Source organism: Hippocampus guttulatus, chromosome 19, assembly GCF_054856545.1.
Source record: "Hippocampus guttulatus isolate MCC_2025c chromosome 19, RoL_Hgut_1.0, whole genome shotgun sequence".
Taxonomy (NCBI): Eukaryota; Metazoa; Chordata; class Actinopteri; order Syngnathiformes; family Syngnathidae; genus Hippocampus; species Hippocampus guttulatus.
The window spans coordinates 9,452,446-9,469,327 of NC_141279.1; the positions used below are offsets into that span (position 1 = coordinate 9,452,446).

The 16,882-nt window shown below is 48.5% G+C and overlaps 1 protein-coding gene across 2 annotated transcripts in view; it reads right to left on the reverse strand.

The window, feature by feature from the left end:
• Positions 1-6,989: 6,989 nt before the first annotated feature.
• Positions 6,990-16,882, reverse strand: part of LOC147190177 (thyroid hormone receptor alpha-B) — a 52,308-nt gene continuing 42,415 nt past the window's right edge. For both annotated transcript variants that reach the window (XM_086137796.1, XM_086137795.1), the window contains 7 exons: positions 15,952-16,013; positions 14,420-14,520; positions 13,847-13,994; positions 13,082-13,287; positions 11,251-11,397; positions 10,131-10,389; positions 6,990-9,863 (listed from right to left, as the gene is read on the reverse strand). In XM_086137796.1, coding sequence (XP_085993922.1) covers positions 9,613-9,863; positions 10,131-10,389; positions 11,251-11,397; positions 13,082-13,287; positions 13,847-13,994; positions 14,420-14,520; positions 15,952-16,013 — 1,174 coding nt within the window. In that variant the 3' untranslated portion in view covers positions 6,990-9,612. The remainder of the gene's footprint in view (positions 9,864-10,130; positions 10,390-11,250; positions 11,398-13,081; positions 13,288-13,846; positions 13,995-14,419; positions 14,521-15,951; positions 16,014-16,882) is intronic.

Genomic DNA, 16,882 nt, shown 5'->3' on the forward strand with positions numbered 1-16,882 from the left:
AGCGTGACATGTCGTGGGCAAACTGACTTTGGTTTCATCCACGAGATGGCGCCCTCACTGCTTACAAACGAATTTTGAATGGCATTTTTATGAATACAAATTGTCATTATTTTTATGACTACATCTTGATTTTAAATTCATAAAAGTGTTTCATAGTGGAGCAAATAAACATGATAACCACCTCCATTCGATTTTTTTCAGCGGCTGGCCAAAGTTTGTTAAGTTGTACTTTTAACAGGGGGTGCCCCCCCCTCAACCCCAGTATGTGTGCACGCGTGTCTGTGTGTTATTGCCTGAGAAGCTTCCAGCACAAAGATGTTTTCATTCCTCTCAAGTCCCACATAAGCTCTTCAAACACGGGGCACCTTACCAAATATGCCTTCCTGCGCCATAATCACTCTACGTGCAATTTATTGTTGTACGCTCAGCGTAAGACCTGCTTCGTTGCCTATCTGAGAGCCCCTGTCAACAAAGACACATTGGTGCTGCTGTTTTCTCTCTTTTTTTTTTGCAGAGTAAGACGTGTGTGTGAAAAGCTCCAATGATCATTTACTAAGCAGCCCTGAAAACAATATTTCATCAATAAAATCACTCCCCATCATCTCTCATGAATGATGGACATACAGCAGTTTGGCAATCGGCATCAAAAGGAAGTGAATCCAATTCTGTTCATGTACCCAAACAGGCCGCTTAGTAGTTGTGCTAAAATCTGATTCACTAAAAACTCAGCAAGCTGCCTGAAGGACATCCTGTTCTCCTCGTTATTGCTTTGCTTCAGATGAATGAAGGGCCTTCCCGGGGGGCAACAACATTGACCGTTTCGCGGCATAAAAATCAGTCGTTTGTGTGAGTGCGTTTCGCCGATGCGTTAGCGCTTCAGTCGTGCGCGTGAGAGTATTGCAGTAAACACTTTGTACTGTACTGAAGTGTACGTCGCAGTTGAGCTGTCTGGGCGCGTTGTCCTCGCCTGACCTGATTTGCGGGCCCACGTATGTGCACCGGGACAGGAGGGGGCGGGGGTCTTACATAAGCGCAGGGCCTCACATGCTCACATGCACATGGCCCGCTGCCGCTCGGTGTGCTCATGCATGAATGGACGCCGCAGACGAGCGAGTGGAAAAAGTGATCCGGGAGAGGGAGTGCTCGTGGTTTTGAACACTTGTGCCAAGAGAGAAAAAATAAGGCCAACAAACAAGACAACAAGAGCGTGGTGCCCACTGGGAAGCGCAGCTGGCTGCGGCTTTCCTTCTCGGCCTAGTGGAAAATTCCCCGCAATGACCGGGTAGGGAGCGTGAAATGTGTGTGTGTGTGAGGGCGGGGGGATGCGCTGTGTGTGAGGTGGGGTCTGCACAAAAGGGTGTATCCAGAGGGGCGGGGCTCACGTCAGAGAAATGAGGCAGGGATTGGTTGAGAGGAAAGCTGCCCGCGTGAGCTCACGTCCCCCACGACAGGCCCCACCCATCCCCACATGGCCCACTTGACAACAACAACACATCCACAACTCAACACTTCGACGCCCTTCAGGGCGTCCTTTTCTTTTTTTTTTCTCTTGCTTGTCCCATGGAGCCTCACCAGAGCTGTAAGAAGGCAGGGGTCGGGGGTCAAGTCAGTCGTGTATGTGATCCCCTCCCCTCCAAAAAAATCTGAAGTGTGAGAGGAGATCAGTACTGTGTGCAAGTGAGAGGAAAAAAGCAGTAGAATGTGAGTGTTTTAGTAATGTGCGAGAGCATTTTAGTTGTGGTGATAGAAAAAAAAAACGGGAAAACCGTTCTCTCTCGGGTTTCGGTCCACAGAAACCAACAGCCAAAGCTGCCCGGTTGGAGGTTCAATTTATTAGCGCCTCATCGAAAACAAAGCCAACAGACCAGAGATGTCACTTAAAGTCACATATTTATTACATAAATATATCATTCAAATAGACCAGCCACAATTACCAGAAAAATATCTTCCTTTGAAAAGCCTGACCAACAAAGAATAGCTTTAAAAACAAACAAACAAAAGCAAAACGACATGGACATGTTACACATAAACACGCTGATTGTCACACGTGGACCAACACACACACACACCTGACCTGACCCCACCAAGGGCGTGTGTGTGTGTGTGTGTGTGTGTGTGTGTGTGGTGGTCAGGTGCAGGTGGGCGAGGGTCCAGCGAGTTTTTTGTTGTTTACATGAAAGGACATCACAGTAGATCGGCGGCCATTTTCCTGGGGGTTTTGTTTTTGTTATTTGCTCCTGTGCTGGGACCGCAATGCATTTCTTTAAAAAATTATTTTTTTTTGGGGGGGGGGGCATATTGGCACCAGACTGGCTTGCGCATGAAAGAAAAGTGAAAAGTTGCAGATGTTTCTCGCCAATTCCCGAAAGACAAATTGTAGACTCGGCGCACCCTTATGACCAGCATGTGATGTCGTTGAGGCGAAAAAAGACGTTTTTTTGGTGTGCCGCGTGAAAAAGCGCGGAACAGGCGGTTTCGCCATGTTCCGTGTGAAACACACCGGCAAGTCATTCACCTATTTTGCACACACTAGTTGACATCGAATGATCGATTCTGCAGGATATTTCCATGTTACTTGCGCACAGTCGAGACAAGGTCTTTCTTTTCTGGGTTCTGTGTGAAAGACAAGGTGTGTGTGTGTGTGTGTGGGGGGGGGGATCCAGGCTCAGATAAAACCATTTTTCCAAACGCCGAATAATCTGATGATGGCGTTGCATACAAGTCACAGCAACGTCCTGCTTCACTGGGTTCTGTGTGAAATGTAAATGTGAACAACTGTCCTGTCATGTCTTGATGCAGCAATTTTGCAGATTTCTCCCGGGATGCGAAATGAATTTTCCCCAAACTCAGCAGATGTTTGGACCAGATTGCTGGACGCAGTGCTGCAGTGCTTGCGCACCAACATGGCAATATTCGACTTTTGCTTGGTACTGTGTGAAAGGCAAACAACATTTCCATTGTTCCGTCTCTTTGGTGGGCCAATTTGAAAGATTCCAAGTACGTTGTTTAGCACACATAACAGACAAACTTGCGCACAGATGGCAAGATCCTCCTATCCATCCTGACACACTTCACAGTCTTTGGCACCTTCCATCTAACCTCCCTGAGTGCGTGCAGGGCCAGGCCGCGGTCACACTGAGGCCTTTGGGACGGACTGAAGAGCATCTCTGCGAGGTGGTATGTGTGAAACTATTTTTGTCTTGAAAAATAACAACAACAACAACAAAAAAGGAGAACTTCCCAACAAAGAAGCGCTTTGACATCTACAAATGAGGGATTCGGCGCATTGAAATCCGTTTCGTTGCAGACCGGATTTTGGAGTCTGCGTCTTTTTTTTTTTTTTTTTTCTCCTCGAATGCAAACAGCGGACACACATTTGTGGACAACGTGCGACACAGAAACATCGAGGACGAGCACGCGAGCTTCGTCTTTTCCCCGTGTGACGAACGGCGTGGGCAAGCGAGCAAGAATACGTCGCGGGTGGACGTGAGGTCTGGAGAGGTGTTTGGACTTTGCTGGTGTCGTGTGAGGCGGCTCGGACCTGCTACAGAGGGTTTTGTTTGCTTTTGTCGTCCCTTCATTTGGGCTGCCGGCTTTGCATACGACCGAGGACGGACGTGTGCGGCGGAGGTCGTCGTGAGGCGGGACACAAACCAGACGCGGGGGGAAAGGGGGAGGGGAGCCTCAAAACACACTCGAAGGCCCGTATTTTCTTTTTCTTTTTTGAACCTGAGCAGTCATTTTTCCACCTGACAAACATTTGCATATGTAAAGCCGACTATAAAGCATCTCCGGTTCAGACTCTCATTTGCGTACATTCTTAGCTGTCTTGGCGTGATCATTCCCAGCCGCTCCTTTTAAGTGCTCTCTGTTGTTCATTTTATCGGGCAGACCAATCACACTCCTCAGTGGCAAAAAGTAGCTCGACAACGACCTGTGCAGAAAGCGAAAATCAAAATGTGGGTCTGGGCAGGGGTTGTGAGCTCTAAATTCTGGAATCCGATCTCGCGCTCTGCACTCCAGAGTGTAGAAAAAGAGGCTTCAAAATGGTGAAAAATCATGTCATGGTCTCCACTCAAATGCTCAGCTCAACTCTAGCTAAACAACGTGGCGCTCGAAAGCAGCCACCCCAGCCCAAAGCAACAGTCCAAACGCTGGCCGTCAAGTTGGCCTTTTAAACTAATTCTTGTGCACTCACAGCCAACGAGGTACTCCAAAGCTGTCTAAGCGGCGCAATTGGACACGGTGACTGTCAAATTGGGCATTTATCTCTCTTGTTTCTCCTCGCGCTTCTCTTTTTCACCTGGCACGCCTGCACTCACGGCCAACAAGGAGCCAGGCGTAGGCATAGCTAGCCAGCTAAGCGCATGCCGCAATGGCGCCGGATGCGAACCAAGACCAGATTGATGAACAAACAGTTTGTTTGTTTGTTCAAGACTGCATATAAATCCACATTAATATTTGGCAGCGGACGACCTCACGCAGACATGGCTTCATCTCCCGCATGCTTTGAATCTCCTCCGCGACAAACTTAAATATGAAAAACGACCCGCGCTCTCATCATGGACACCGCCTCGGAACCCGCGAAAAAGCGTTCACTCGCCTGGACTGAATCACGTCGGACACATGATTAGGTACATTCCTCCAAAGTGTGGCACGCTTGAGACGGGCCTCAAAAGGTGCTTTGAGGCTGGAAAGGGCGACGATGATGAGGAGGAGGAGGAGGAGGGGGAAGCTGAGGAGTCGCCAGACGTCGCACACACACACACACACACACACACACACGCACACACGCAGAAAAGGAGGCTGGCATAACACTACATCAAGAAATTAAAAATCTGGATATGATTCATGGCTTGTGGGAACAATGTCTCATTTTCGACTATGAAGAAAAAGATGATGAAAATGGAACATTAATATTAAAATCCCACGGTGAATCACAATCATGGATGGGGGGGGGGAGAGAAACTGATTTGATTAATTTGAAGTGCTGAAGACGGCGTGTTGTGATTTTTCAAAATTAAATGAGTGCTTCGAGAAAGCATTACCGGTCCATTCTCCACCATTTTATATTCCAGACTTGCTTCATCATGGAATCCAGTCATTCATACTCAAAATTTGAGAGAAATAACTAAATTCTATTTCAGAATAACTCTGCAACATAAAATGTGGAGGGGGAAAAAAAAAGTCCGGATGCACTCAGGTATTCACGACAGTGAAGAAAAAAAAAATGGAATTGAATACAGCACATAAAGAAAAACGGGAGGTTGAGGAGCAACATGTTTGACATCCCGACACTAGGGGGCGAAAGGAGCAATGGCAATGATCGAGGGCACATTGAATGAAGACAAACAAAATAAACGTTTGTGTCCATCTAAGTTTCATCATCATTTATTTAGAAAAAAAAATATTTTACCTGAGAGAATCCTTCAACAGCTTTCGATACCTAGTCACAAAAAGTGGTCTGTGTGTGCGCACGCGTGTGTGTGGCCTTGCTGCTCTCAGGTGGGCGCATCAGAATCCCTTGTGCATCTAAGTGCATCTTACAAAAAAAAAAGAACTCACTTTCCTATTGCACTCCTTTGAAACTGTAAACTTTCAAATTTAAAATCCCCTCAAAACCCGCAAATCACATTTGCGTGGTCACCCAATTTTTGTGGAGACGCTCGCGTACGTCCAAAGTGCTTCTGAGTTAAGTGCTTTGCGTTGGCGATTCGTGACGTGTCGCTAAATAGATCTGCGTCGTCAGCGCTCTTTACATTAACTTGGTCGCTGGGTCGAAAACTTTAAAGCTTTGCGCAGGTCTCCAAGAGGCGGTTAATTTAGCTTGGTGGAGGGCGGCGATGAACGTTAACACTGATTTGGGAGGTTTTGTCTTCTTTTTTTTCCGCGGAATTGCCCACCGAGCGATGAGAGCATCAAGTACACTGAGGCCCACACGCGCACAGTTTGACAAGACAGCGTCCTGATTCGCGCTCAGGCTAAAGGCCAACTTGGGAGGGGAGAGAGGTTACCCAACACGCATACACCGACAAAAATCGACAATCGCTGAATATCGTTGACATTTGGTCGCGGCTGGATAAAATCTTCCAGAGGGCCAACGACTTTGGGTGTCTTTTTGGTTATGGCTGACTTTTTTTGGGGGGGGGGGGGTTTGAACAAAAGAGCATGAAAGGGCCATTATAAGCCAAAATGTGTCTCCACGTCTTTTCAGGCGAGGCTTTTTTGTTGGTCTAGTCATGATGCACTTGGCTACCAAATTTCATGTTACCAAGGCAATGTGGCTTCGGGGGCTGATTTTACGTCTCAGAAATGATCAAAATGGTCTCCTCCAAGTCAAATAACAGGCTCCCTGTCACTTCATGGGCAGGATTTATGGAAGCTTTTTTTTGTTGTTCATCTACTCATGATACACTTGCCAACCAAATTTCATGGGACTTAGTGAACGTGGCTTCGGGGAGGGAATGTTCACAAAATTCAAAGGAACCAAATGGATTGTGACTTCCTGTGTCTTTGTTGGCAAGATGTTTGGAGACTTTTTTTTTTTTTTTTTGTGCGCCTTCTCATGACAGATGTGTCTATATTCACGATTTAGTTGAGCATGCAGATTGGGTAACCACGGTACTGAGCAGATGATGCTTCACTTATGGAGGGGCGAGAAATGCACAATAGACATTGAGGCATGTCAACAAAACATTGCATGTCATTTGAGACACCCACCCACCCACACACACACACACGCAACGCCTGCTTTACAACAGGTAAGGGGAGCAGGGGAGGGGGATGGCCCGGGAGGGAGGGGGAGGTCAAGTGATGTCAGTTAACGTGTTGGGACGGTTTGGCTGCGTTGAACAGACGACATTTGTCAAACACACACACATAAACAACAGCGCCCAAGTGTGTGTGTGTGTGTGTATGTGCCGTCCTCTCTGCTGGTGTGTGGAAGTTTTTTTTTGGGGGGGGGGTGGGGGTGTTCGGGTGCAGCCCCCCCCCCCCCCCCCCACCTGTCAGCTACATTCAATACCAGAAACACTCGGCCATAACAAAACTCAAGAGCACCGTGGACCCCCCTCAGTCTCCGCAAAAGCACGCCACTGGAGGGCGGCGGAGGGTGAGGGCGGGTGCTGAGACTTTGTAACTTGTACGCACAAAGGCTCGTTAACACACGGTGTGTTTTCCAAGTGTTCACATGTAACCGCAAAAAAACCCCAAAACAAAAACGTAAGACTCCCGCCTCCCGCGCTCCTTTTGACTCTTGTGAGGTATGATGAGATTGTGTTTCAGTTCCATTCATTTTTTTTTCACTTTTAGTTTGTTTCTCCAAAGACATATTTCATCATAAAAAACTGACATTTAAAACTAAACAAATAATGGTTATTTTCCTGTTTTGTTGGTTGTAAATTGCTCTTGATAAAGGGGTGGGGGAGGGGGGGCACGCACACAAACGCGCGCAAGCACACACACGGACAAAATGGCGGTTACACTGCATGCATGGTCCGAAAGTGACGACAGCTCCTTGTTTTGCCCTCCCCGCCCGCAAAAAAAGCGACCCTCCCCCCCAAAAAAAAGTAAAAGCAAAAAAACTGAATCCGATTTTGTTCAGGAGTCCGTTTAAAGTCATCTCTTTCTTTCTTTGAAGGATTTAGAATCATTGATATTTGCTTTTGCTCAGTCTACTTAAGGAGTGGTTCTCAAACTGGGGTCCCCGGAACTCCAGGTGTCCAAGGGCCGTACCTCTTTGCAATCATCTATATGTATTTTATTTATTTTTTATTGTACTATTACATTTGAGGAAAAAAAAAAATTTAAACTTTTGAGTCATCCCTACCTTACCTTTGGGCAATCAATTTGTTATCATAACAGCTTGACATTTTTCTTTGAAAATAGGCAAATTTTTACAATTCCTCTGACATACCATCCTGTCAAGAAGTTCTTCCTTGTATGGGGTCCCTGGAACCAACAAGATTGAGAACCAATGTGCTTAAGCAGCTTGGCAACTTTTGCGTCACACACACACACACACACACACAAACACACACAGGCACACTCTCAGCCTTTTCCCCTCTTTTGGTGGAATTCCAAACCTGCATTGGTTTGCTTTTTTTTTTTTTTTTTGGAATCCCAATATCTCCAGGGCATCTGCCTAGTCTCACAAGGAGGGTCCCTTCCCACTTCCTACTTTGGAAAAAGGTGGCGCTCCAGCCCCCGGCCCACCTCGCCCCTGACTGGTGGATGGACGTGGTCGCTAATACTGACAGTTGCGAGTCTTGGGCTGAGCCCGACGCCTCCGTCACACAGAGGCCGCATTCTTTTTTTTTTTACTTGCACCAGTTGTGTAGTGCAAAACAAACAGCTCAACACCCTGGCTGAGTGGAGATTGGGGAGGGTCAGGCTGGGGGGTTCCGGTGGTGGTAGTGAGGGGTCACTCCTGTTCGTCTTCCAGCGTCCAAGTTCCAAGTTGGGCTGTTTGGAGCTTCCGGAGTGGGAATGAACACGGCTGCTACTGTTTCGTGTTCCTCCTTGTGGCGTCCAAGCTCTCCTTTTAGACCTCTTCTTTGAGGCGTGTGTTGATGTGTGCGCGTGTTCCGTGTGGATTTAAAATCTCAAAAAGACTCTTGGTCCCGTATTTTCTTAAAAAAAAAAAGAAAAGAAAGGAAAACAAATCCAAATGTGATGAAAGGTCTCCATCGTAGAGCAAAGATGGCGGGCCCTCCTGTCATTTTCAGTGGTACTTCTTTGCAACCAATATCACTGAGGTGTGTATGTGCATGCGTGCGCACGCTTGTGTGTGTATAGAAGTGAGGTAGTGTCCGGAACCAGTGGGGGTATGTGTCCACTTTTGAGGTAAATGGTTGCCATTTTCTTGGCGTGTTTTGCCTGCACTCAATGATGTCTGTGTGTTTTTTTTTTTAAAAAGACTCTGAAAAAAAAACCCCAAACAAACAAAACAAAAAAAAAAACCAAAACAAAAGGCAAATGTGTAAGGAAGCCTGTAGGAGGGCTCTGTAAAGGCCCCGCAGGTTAGGACCCCAAAAAGAAGAAGGAAAATAAAACAACAACCCCCCCCCAAAAAAAATTAAACGACTAGCCACCATGTAAGGCAGCCAATGAGGCATTCATGTTACTCTGAGGTGAGGCTGTATGTGTGTGTTTGTGTGTCACAGGTGCCGGTCCAATGACTTAAAAAAAGCCAAAACAAAAAGGTAGATATGGAGCCATGGTCAACACCAAAAAAAAAAAAAAAAAAAAAAAAAAAAAAATGGAGTAGTCTGAAGAAGGTTAGCACCGGTGTCACTTGGGATGGACTGTAACGGCTCAGATTGACTTTTGAGGAATCCACGTCCTGTCGGGACGCTATGAAGAACCGCCAGCGAAACACTGAGAGGAGTTATGGCTGCTGTTTCTGTGGGCTGTGTGTGTGTGAGTGTGAGTGTGAGTGTGAGTTGGCGTAAAATGAGACAGCATGCTCAGACAGAAGGGCCGCCACGATTGTATTTCCTGTTTTGCTCCTTTCCCACTTCCGGCTGGTGAGTCCTTTTCCAGTTCAAAAACGTCCCCCAGGCGGATGTCCCGCTTGTTTGTTTTTGTGTTTGTTTGTTTCCAGCGTTTGGGTCACACCTCCTGGTCCTCGAAGACCTCCAAAAAGAGCGGCGGGAAGAGCTCGTTGGGACACTCCACCTTCATGTGCAGGAAGCGGCTGGCGTGGCAGGCGCCGATCATGCGCAGGTCCGTCACTTTCATCAGCAGCTTGGGCCAGAAGTGAGGAATGTTGTGCTTGCGGTAGTTGATGTAGTGCTCGAACGCCAGCAGGTACGTCTCCTGGCACTTCTCGATCTTGTCCGTGCACGTCAGGCCTGAGCGGTCTGAGGAGAGCAGAGCCGACGGCGGGCAGTTGTTTCTCTGTTCTGAATTGCTCGTTTTTTTTTTTTAAATTAAAATCAAATACAGCTGAATCTCTACTTAGCCCTACGCTAGTTGTTTTAACATTACAACATAGAGAAAAATCGACAGAAATTTGACAATTTTTTGGAGGGCGAATGTTCGAATGGCATTATCTTTGTATTATATTGTAAAAAATGTTGGCTAATGGTTAAACCCTTAAAAAAAAACCCAGCCGATCGGCGACTCACCTGAGCTCATGAGCAGGACGGCCTGCAGCAGCGCCACCTCCGTGTCGTCCAGGTTGAACTGCGCCAGACTCTTGCCCAGGTCGAAGATGGCGTCCGACACCACGCCCAGCCCGCCGTTCTTGAGCTGCTCGCGCTTCACCGCCATCTCGCCGCTCAGCGTCAGCGTCTCGCTCTCGGGGTCGTAGCGCATGGCCGCCCGCAGCGACATGATCTCCATGCAGCAGCCCTTCAGCAGGATGATTTGGTCCTCGCAAGGCAGCTGGGACCGGGACAGGATTATGGACTGAGGTTTGAGCAGGCTTGCGGACAAACAGAATCCATGTTCCGGCGCGACGTAATCAGGATGCACGCACGTACCGACGCACAAATGCAACCGCGTTCCCCGAATAAATTTGCCGTCAATTTCAGCCAGCAAAAAACACGAAGATGAAATTCCCGTGATGGACGCACACTCCGGCATCCTCATATTCATCTTCGGAGCGGGCAATGAATCCTCCTTAATGAGCATTTTTCATTGGGCTGGCCTGTTCCCACCGCGCGAGCTTTGACGCACGACCGCCCGGCGCAAAGTGCAAATCCCGCGGCGCCCGTTTCTCTTTGTTTTTGAAGGTGGTCGCGACAAGTTACACGAAATGATGAATAAAGTCACATTCATGTCAACGAAAGCCACTCCCGTTTGCTCGGCAGGAATACCAAACGTTACCGCCGATGCGCCCGAAATGAATAAAACGTTCATTGAGGCCCACGTTGAAATCCGCACTCCCTTTTTGAATACTAAAAGCTCATCATTTCATCATCGATCTGCTTCAAAATGTTCCGCCATGTTGCTCACGACGTGAGGAGATACAACACATCGTGTTCGACGCCGAAAAACATCAGGCCTTTCTTTGAAAATGATAGTTCAGGATGTCACGATGATGAAAAGTTCTCGATGTTGCCGTGATTGTCCTTGCTCTGCCTCTCACTGGCACGGACGAACAAATAAGCCAATAAAGATTTTATTTATTTACTGCGGCGCACCTCACGATGTCTGATCCGCGACGGTTTTCCGCCGCATAGTCAAGGTTCACAAATTTAGCGTCCGGTTGCTTTCCGTCCGGAGCGGAGGAGCGGCGCTCACCTCGGAGAACATGTGCAGTTTTTTGGCAAAGTCGACCACTCGCGTGATGGCGGGAGTGATGATCTTGGTGAACTCGCTGAAGGCCTCCAGGTCCACCTTGTCGCCGTCCGACGTGGGCGCCACCGGCGACTGGCCGATTTTGTCGGGCTGCGCGGGAGAACCGTGACAGGATGTTAAACGGAGACTTTTGAAAGCCCAACGACAAAGCCAAGGAACAAAAAAAAGAAGAAAAATGGAAGAGGAGAAGGAGGAACGGCAAAAGGGGCGGCAAGAAACTGGAGAGCAGCGGAAGTGGAAGAAAAAAAGCTCAAGGAGGAGGTGTTAAGTGATGACGGTGGTTTCAAGCGAGGAGGCGCTCGCTCATGAAAACACAAGACATCAAGTGAACTTCAAAATGGAGCGCGGACAATGAGACGTCATGAGAATTCATATTTGCTTAAGCTACATTCAGATGAAAGGATTATTTGATTATTTTGTACGACGGCAGAGTTGCGTGAGCGGTGGGAAACTTCCCAAAACGTTTGCGGAAAATTACCATGGGAAGTCAAGCCGGTGACTCGTGGCAAATTCGTAGAATGGTAAAAGAGACGACGGACACTTCACCCATTTCCCCGTGGCCCCCTTCCCACCGCAGCCATCCCCATCCTTCCAGTTGCCTAGCGACCACCCTCCACGACGCCCGCCACCCGCACCCCACCTTCTCTTCTCCCGCCGGTCCCCGGCGAGAGCTTTCGGGGAGAAACGCGCAGGCCCTCGGCCTTGGCGCGCTCACAGAATTCCGTTGCGGAATGTTGGGTGAGACGTTCGGAAAAGCGGAGTGATGTCAGAGGGCGCGGACGGGGCCAAAGCCGCGTTAAACCCGAGGAGCCACCGCGTCACCCACGCAGGAGGATTTGCCGAGGCCCGCATCGGGAGGAAAAAAAAACGACGGGAACGTCGCTTTGGGACGGCGAGCGCGCAGAGAGAGAGAGAGAGAGAATTGGGAAGAGATTAAAGTAGATGGAGGAAAACTGAGAGGAATTAGAAACCCAGAAGGATTAGCGCAAATAAAGCCGCAGAAGGCTGAGGCGGGAATAACCGAGCGACGGCGTCAAGATGGGACAACAGCGCGCTCTCATTGTTCTTGCCGTTCGTTGATCCCGCTGAGCGGAGACGAGCTTGCGCGCTCGTCGTCTCTGAGGGCCTCGTCTTGCAACTCCACATTCCGGGGAAGCAGAATTTTTTTTAACGCAACGGCTGGAGGGGGACGGCTGCCCTTGTTCCACTTTCACTGCCAAAAGTGCTGCGACAACACCGAAGAAACGACACGACGCCGCAACGCAAGCACACACTGTAAATATGGCGTCCCGTTCATGTTCAAACCGCCGGCAACCGAGGCGAGTTCGCCCCGATGCGAAATTCAGTTCAATTATTTCTTCAGTGTTGTTCCACGAAAAGAACACTTGTGTAACTGAAACCATTGTCTGGAAAAAAAAAAGAAAAGAAAAAACGCGCACAGATTGACGCCTAGCCGCAGATTTTTTTGTGCTCATTTCTGCGGAGCCACAAGATGCCGCCTGAACGACAGCAAACAGCAGGGTGACGGAAGATTCCGGTGGACGTCCGACACGCAAGCGAGACGCCTGTCGGGTTTGAGGCCAGACAAAGCAGAGCGGCAAACGACTCAAGATGACACAGAGAAAGGTCAATTTTCCGACTCGACCAAGATGGAAGCCGATGGCACGCCACGGCAACATTCTCACAGGGGACACGGCTTCCGCGTGAGCGCAAGAAGGGCCCCCGCCCCCAAATTCATCGACGCACGCTACAGGCAAAGGAAACAGGTTCCTACCAGGAACTTGCGCTTCTGCTTCCACTGGGCGCCCTGAGCATTGGTGTGCCGGTGGGCCTCGGTCACCATGTGGATCAGCTCCCACTCCGAGCCGCTGGGCTCCGGCCGGTTCTGGAGCGTCTTGACCAGCTCCTCCTTCTTGCGGCGCTCCCGGTTTTCCTCGATCAGGCGCCTCTTGGCCACCCTCTTGGAGTCGTCCAGCACCACTGCCCGAACGAGACCATAACTCTTGCGTTCCAATGCGTGGACAGGAGCATGCAAAATACAGTGGCGCCCATAACTTTGGAGCTTCGCTTGTTCCGAGACGAGCTTGTCAATTCAATCTCTCATCTCAGAACAACTTTCCCCATTGAGAGGAATGGAAATGACATTAATTCATCATTCATAATCATCCACACATCAAATGGAGCATTTAGAGAAAGAATATCGTTGGGCGAGGATAAAGAATATACGCGCCTATGAGCCATATGCTCTACGGTCGATGTTTTGCCGCACCGTTTGTCTTCAAATATCAGTCGCTCGAAGGGCAACGTGCCGTTGGCGCTTTGCATTTCTACATTTCTGATAACGTGGTAGCCTTAAGCTAGCAGACTTTTCACGAGATATGAGCTGGTTTTGGTTCAAACACTGCAGGGAATTCTTTTTGTTTTCTTTGGAGCCATGGCTACACTCGCAACGACTACTTTCCTAACCGGAAAACCCCGCAAGTTGGGGCACTCGTAAGTCAAGGCACCACCGTATATCATAAGAATGACGGAGACTGACAGTCCATGGCCATGCCCACTGCGATGCACTTCTTGAAGCGACACAGCTGACACTGGTTGCGCGTGATCTTGTCGATGATGCAGCAGCCTTCATACTTGCACGAGTAGGCGGGGTGCAAATTCTTCTGGATGGTTCTGCGGAAGAAACCCTGCAGTGGCACAGCACACGAACACGGGTGGAATCAATCGCTTCACCGCAAAAATGGGCTCTTCCGCCCGTATGATCAGGAAAGTCATCTGGGTCACATCCTCTCTTCATCATTCATTCACCCTGCGCCCGCCGGGCAGGAGATACGAAATGGTCGCGAGCACAACGCTCAAAGGAATTTCGAATTTGAGAACGCGATAATCATCTGTTGCTGGTCCTTTGCTTTCAATCATCAATGTTGATGTTTCCGCGGCCGGATTATAGGAAACCAGTCGGGCAAAATCTGCTGAGCGTCGTGCACGAAGTGCTGCCTCCGTGACCGAAAATGCCGAGGGCTTTGTGCCACTCGCATTTCTCTTCGGAGCGTTTGAGAAGAACTCATATGTTGTGGCCCGTGTGTGTATGGAGGCAGGCATGTGTGTGTACCTTGCAACCCTCACAGGTAATGCAGCGGTAGTGGTAGCCAGTGGCCTTGTCGCCACACACCACGCATGGCTCATCCTTCTCCAGGTAGCTGGGGATGTACCCTGGCGCACAAAGAGAGGACATCAACCAACTCGCCATCGACTGACAAAGTCAGGGCATGACATTTAACACGTCCCACTAGGTGGCGGTAACGTGCCTCAAAGGCAGCCGCGCGACCAAAAATGATACGCAAAAGCAGTAAAGTGTGTTGAGATTTGACTCACTGGCCGCTGGTTTGATTTCACATACCGTTTTGTTTTTTGTTCTACTAAAGGTATAAAGCAAAATGGGGTACACCAAATGATCAAATAAATCAATCAATTAACTCGGGGCCAATTAAAAGTTGGACTGTGCCACAGGTCAAAATCAAGTTTTCTGAATCCGTTTCTAGTAATGATTTCAAGATGTCAAGTGGTGCCCAATCCAGCTAAACTGAGGCAATAGAAATATTTTGGTTGAGAAAAACAATTGTGATGGGATTTAGGGGTAAAACGGCAGTCGTGTTTCATTGCCGCGAGGAATACGAAGGGGGTCCTTGTGAGGAAAAAATAAATAAAAAACATCTCCCAAGTAGGGGCTACTCGGATGCCAAAAGTTTGAGACCCCCTGAGTTGGACTACGCAGACGGAAAGTGACTCTCATGCAATTTGCCACGCTTGACGTGGGACAGTGGGGAAAGCGCAAGGCCGCCCGCCAGATGCAATGAAAGCTGACGGGAAAAATCCGTAAAGCGCCACAGAATCAGTGTCGAGGCAGAAAGGAGAAAAAAAAAAAATGAACGTGAACATGATATGATGGGCTTTGGGAAAGTGCTGATACAAAACAGAGAAAAGAAAATTACACTCCAAAGCCCCCGGGGAGCGAGAGAAAAGACAACAGTGAAATAATAATAATCACAAATAAAGCCGAAGAGAAGTCGCCGAGAACGAACCGAGAGTAAAGTCAGCAAAGAACTCCGATAATCATCATCCCAGCAGCAAAAAAAAAAAAAAAAAAGATCCAGCCAAGGCGCCAGTGCGTGCTTTCGGAAAACTGGAATCGTCGGATGAAGCTTAGCAGACTTCCAGCAACGACATCCTTCATAGAGATGAAGCGGCTTCGATCGGGGGGTGAATCAAGGTCAGAAACTTTCCCAGCTTGCCTTGAGGAACCCTTATTACGATCTCCGAGACGACGGATGAGATTTAAACGGTACAAAAGACATACCAAAAAAAAAATCAAAAACACACACACACACGCACGCTCGCTCAAGAAAGGTCATTGAGGCGGCACCTCGCCAGGTAGGATTGAGTGAGTCGAAATACTCTTGGACAGAGTGTTTCAATGTGCTGCTTCCACGTGGCGTCTTAAAACGTTCCATTCGGTAAACGCTGACATCATTGTCGTGTCATTTGACAAACGCGATCAGGCGGGCCTCACTCAGGACGATTTGTGTCACCGCGGGAGTTTTCGGGCCAAGCGCAATGAAAAACTTTGCGGTGCGGCCTACTCACCCGTCATACTCTTCACCGAACATTGGCTGTTCTTCCTTTTCCTCTTCGGGCCATTGAGCCACCTGAGCGAGAGAGAAAAGAAGTCCCTCAATGACAACGTCGGCTCAACGGTCAAGGTTGATGTCTGTCTCGTCAAGCCCGACTGATGAGCCATTGAAAATAGCGAAGCGTACAAACGAGAGCTCCTTTTCCTCAAGTGGGTTCGCTCGCGTCTTGCATGCTTTCGTTTCCGGCGGTAGAAGGTGAAACCAAGAATTACTTTGTGACCAAGGTCGATTTTTCAGCTCTCTGAATGACTTTCTACTTTTACTTTGACACATTCGAAAGGAGACGGTCGATGCCAACTTAGCTTGATTGTTAGCGCGGCCTCGTTTGTTTTCTTTGTGAATCACCTCCGCGTCAAAACAAAAAGGGAGACGTTCGCACCGAAGGAACAGCAAGCGCGGCGCACGGGCGGACGACGCGAGACGAGTTTATTTGTGATGATTCTAAACTGCCACATCGGTCACCGGGTATTAAATTTTCTCACCCCCGCGTGGACTATTTTTCCCCAAAAGTGACAAACGATGGATGCAGGGTGCCCATCGACGCGTCATTTGTAAACACGAGTTGCAAACGTCTGATCCATTTTGATCATATGTTCATATGTGGAAACATTAATTGACCTCAAAGTTCCTTCAAAAAAGAACCAGAACTAGAGAAATCAAATCAAGTGGAGAAAAACAAACAAGTCGCGTAAGCTTGTTTGGAATCTCCTGATTCTTGAGCTGTTCGTCTTTGTGACAGGCCGCTGTCATAAAGACAGGACCAGGACTCGATTACATTTTGAAGTCTTACAGGCCAAAAGCCATCAAATGATATCGCGCTTTCCTTTTAGGGACATTTCATCCTGCATTTTGGCATCTTTGGATACATTCTGTCTGCAAGCTCG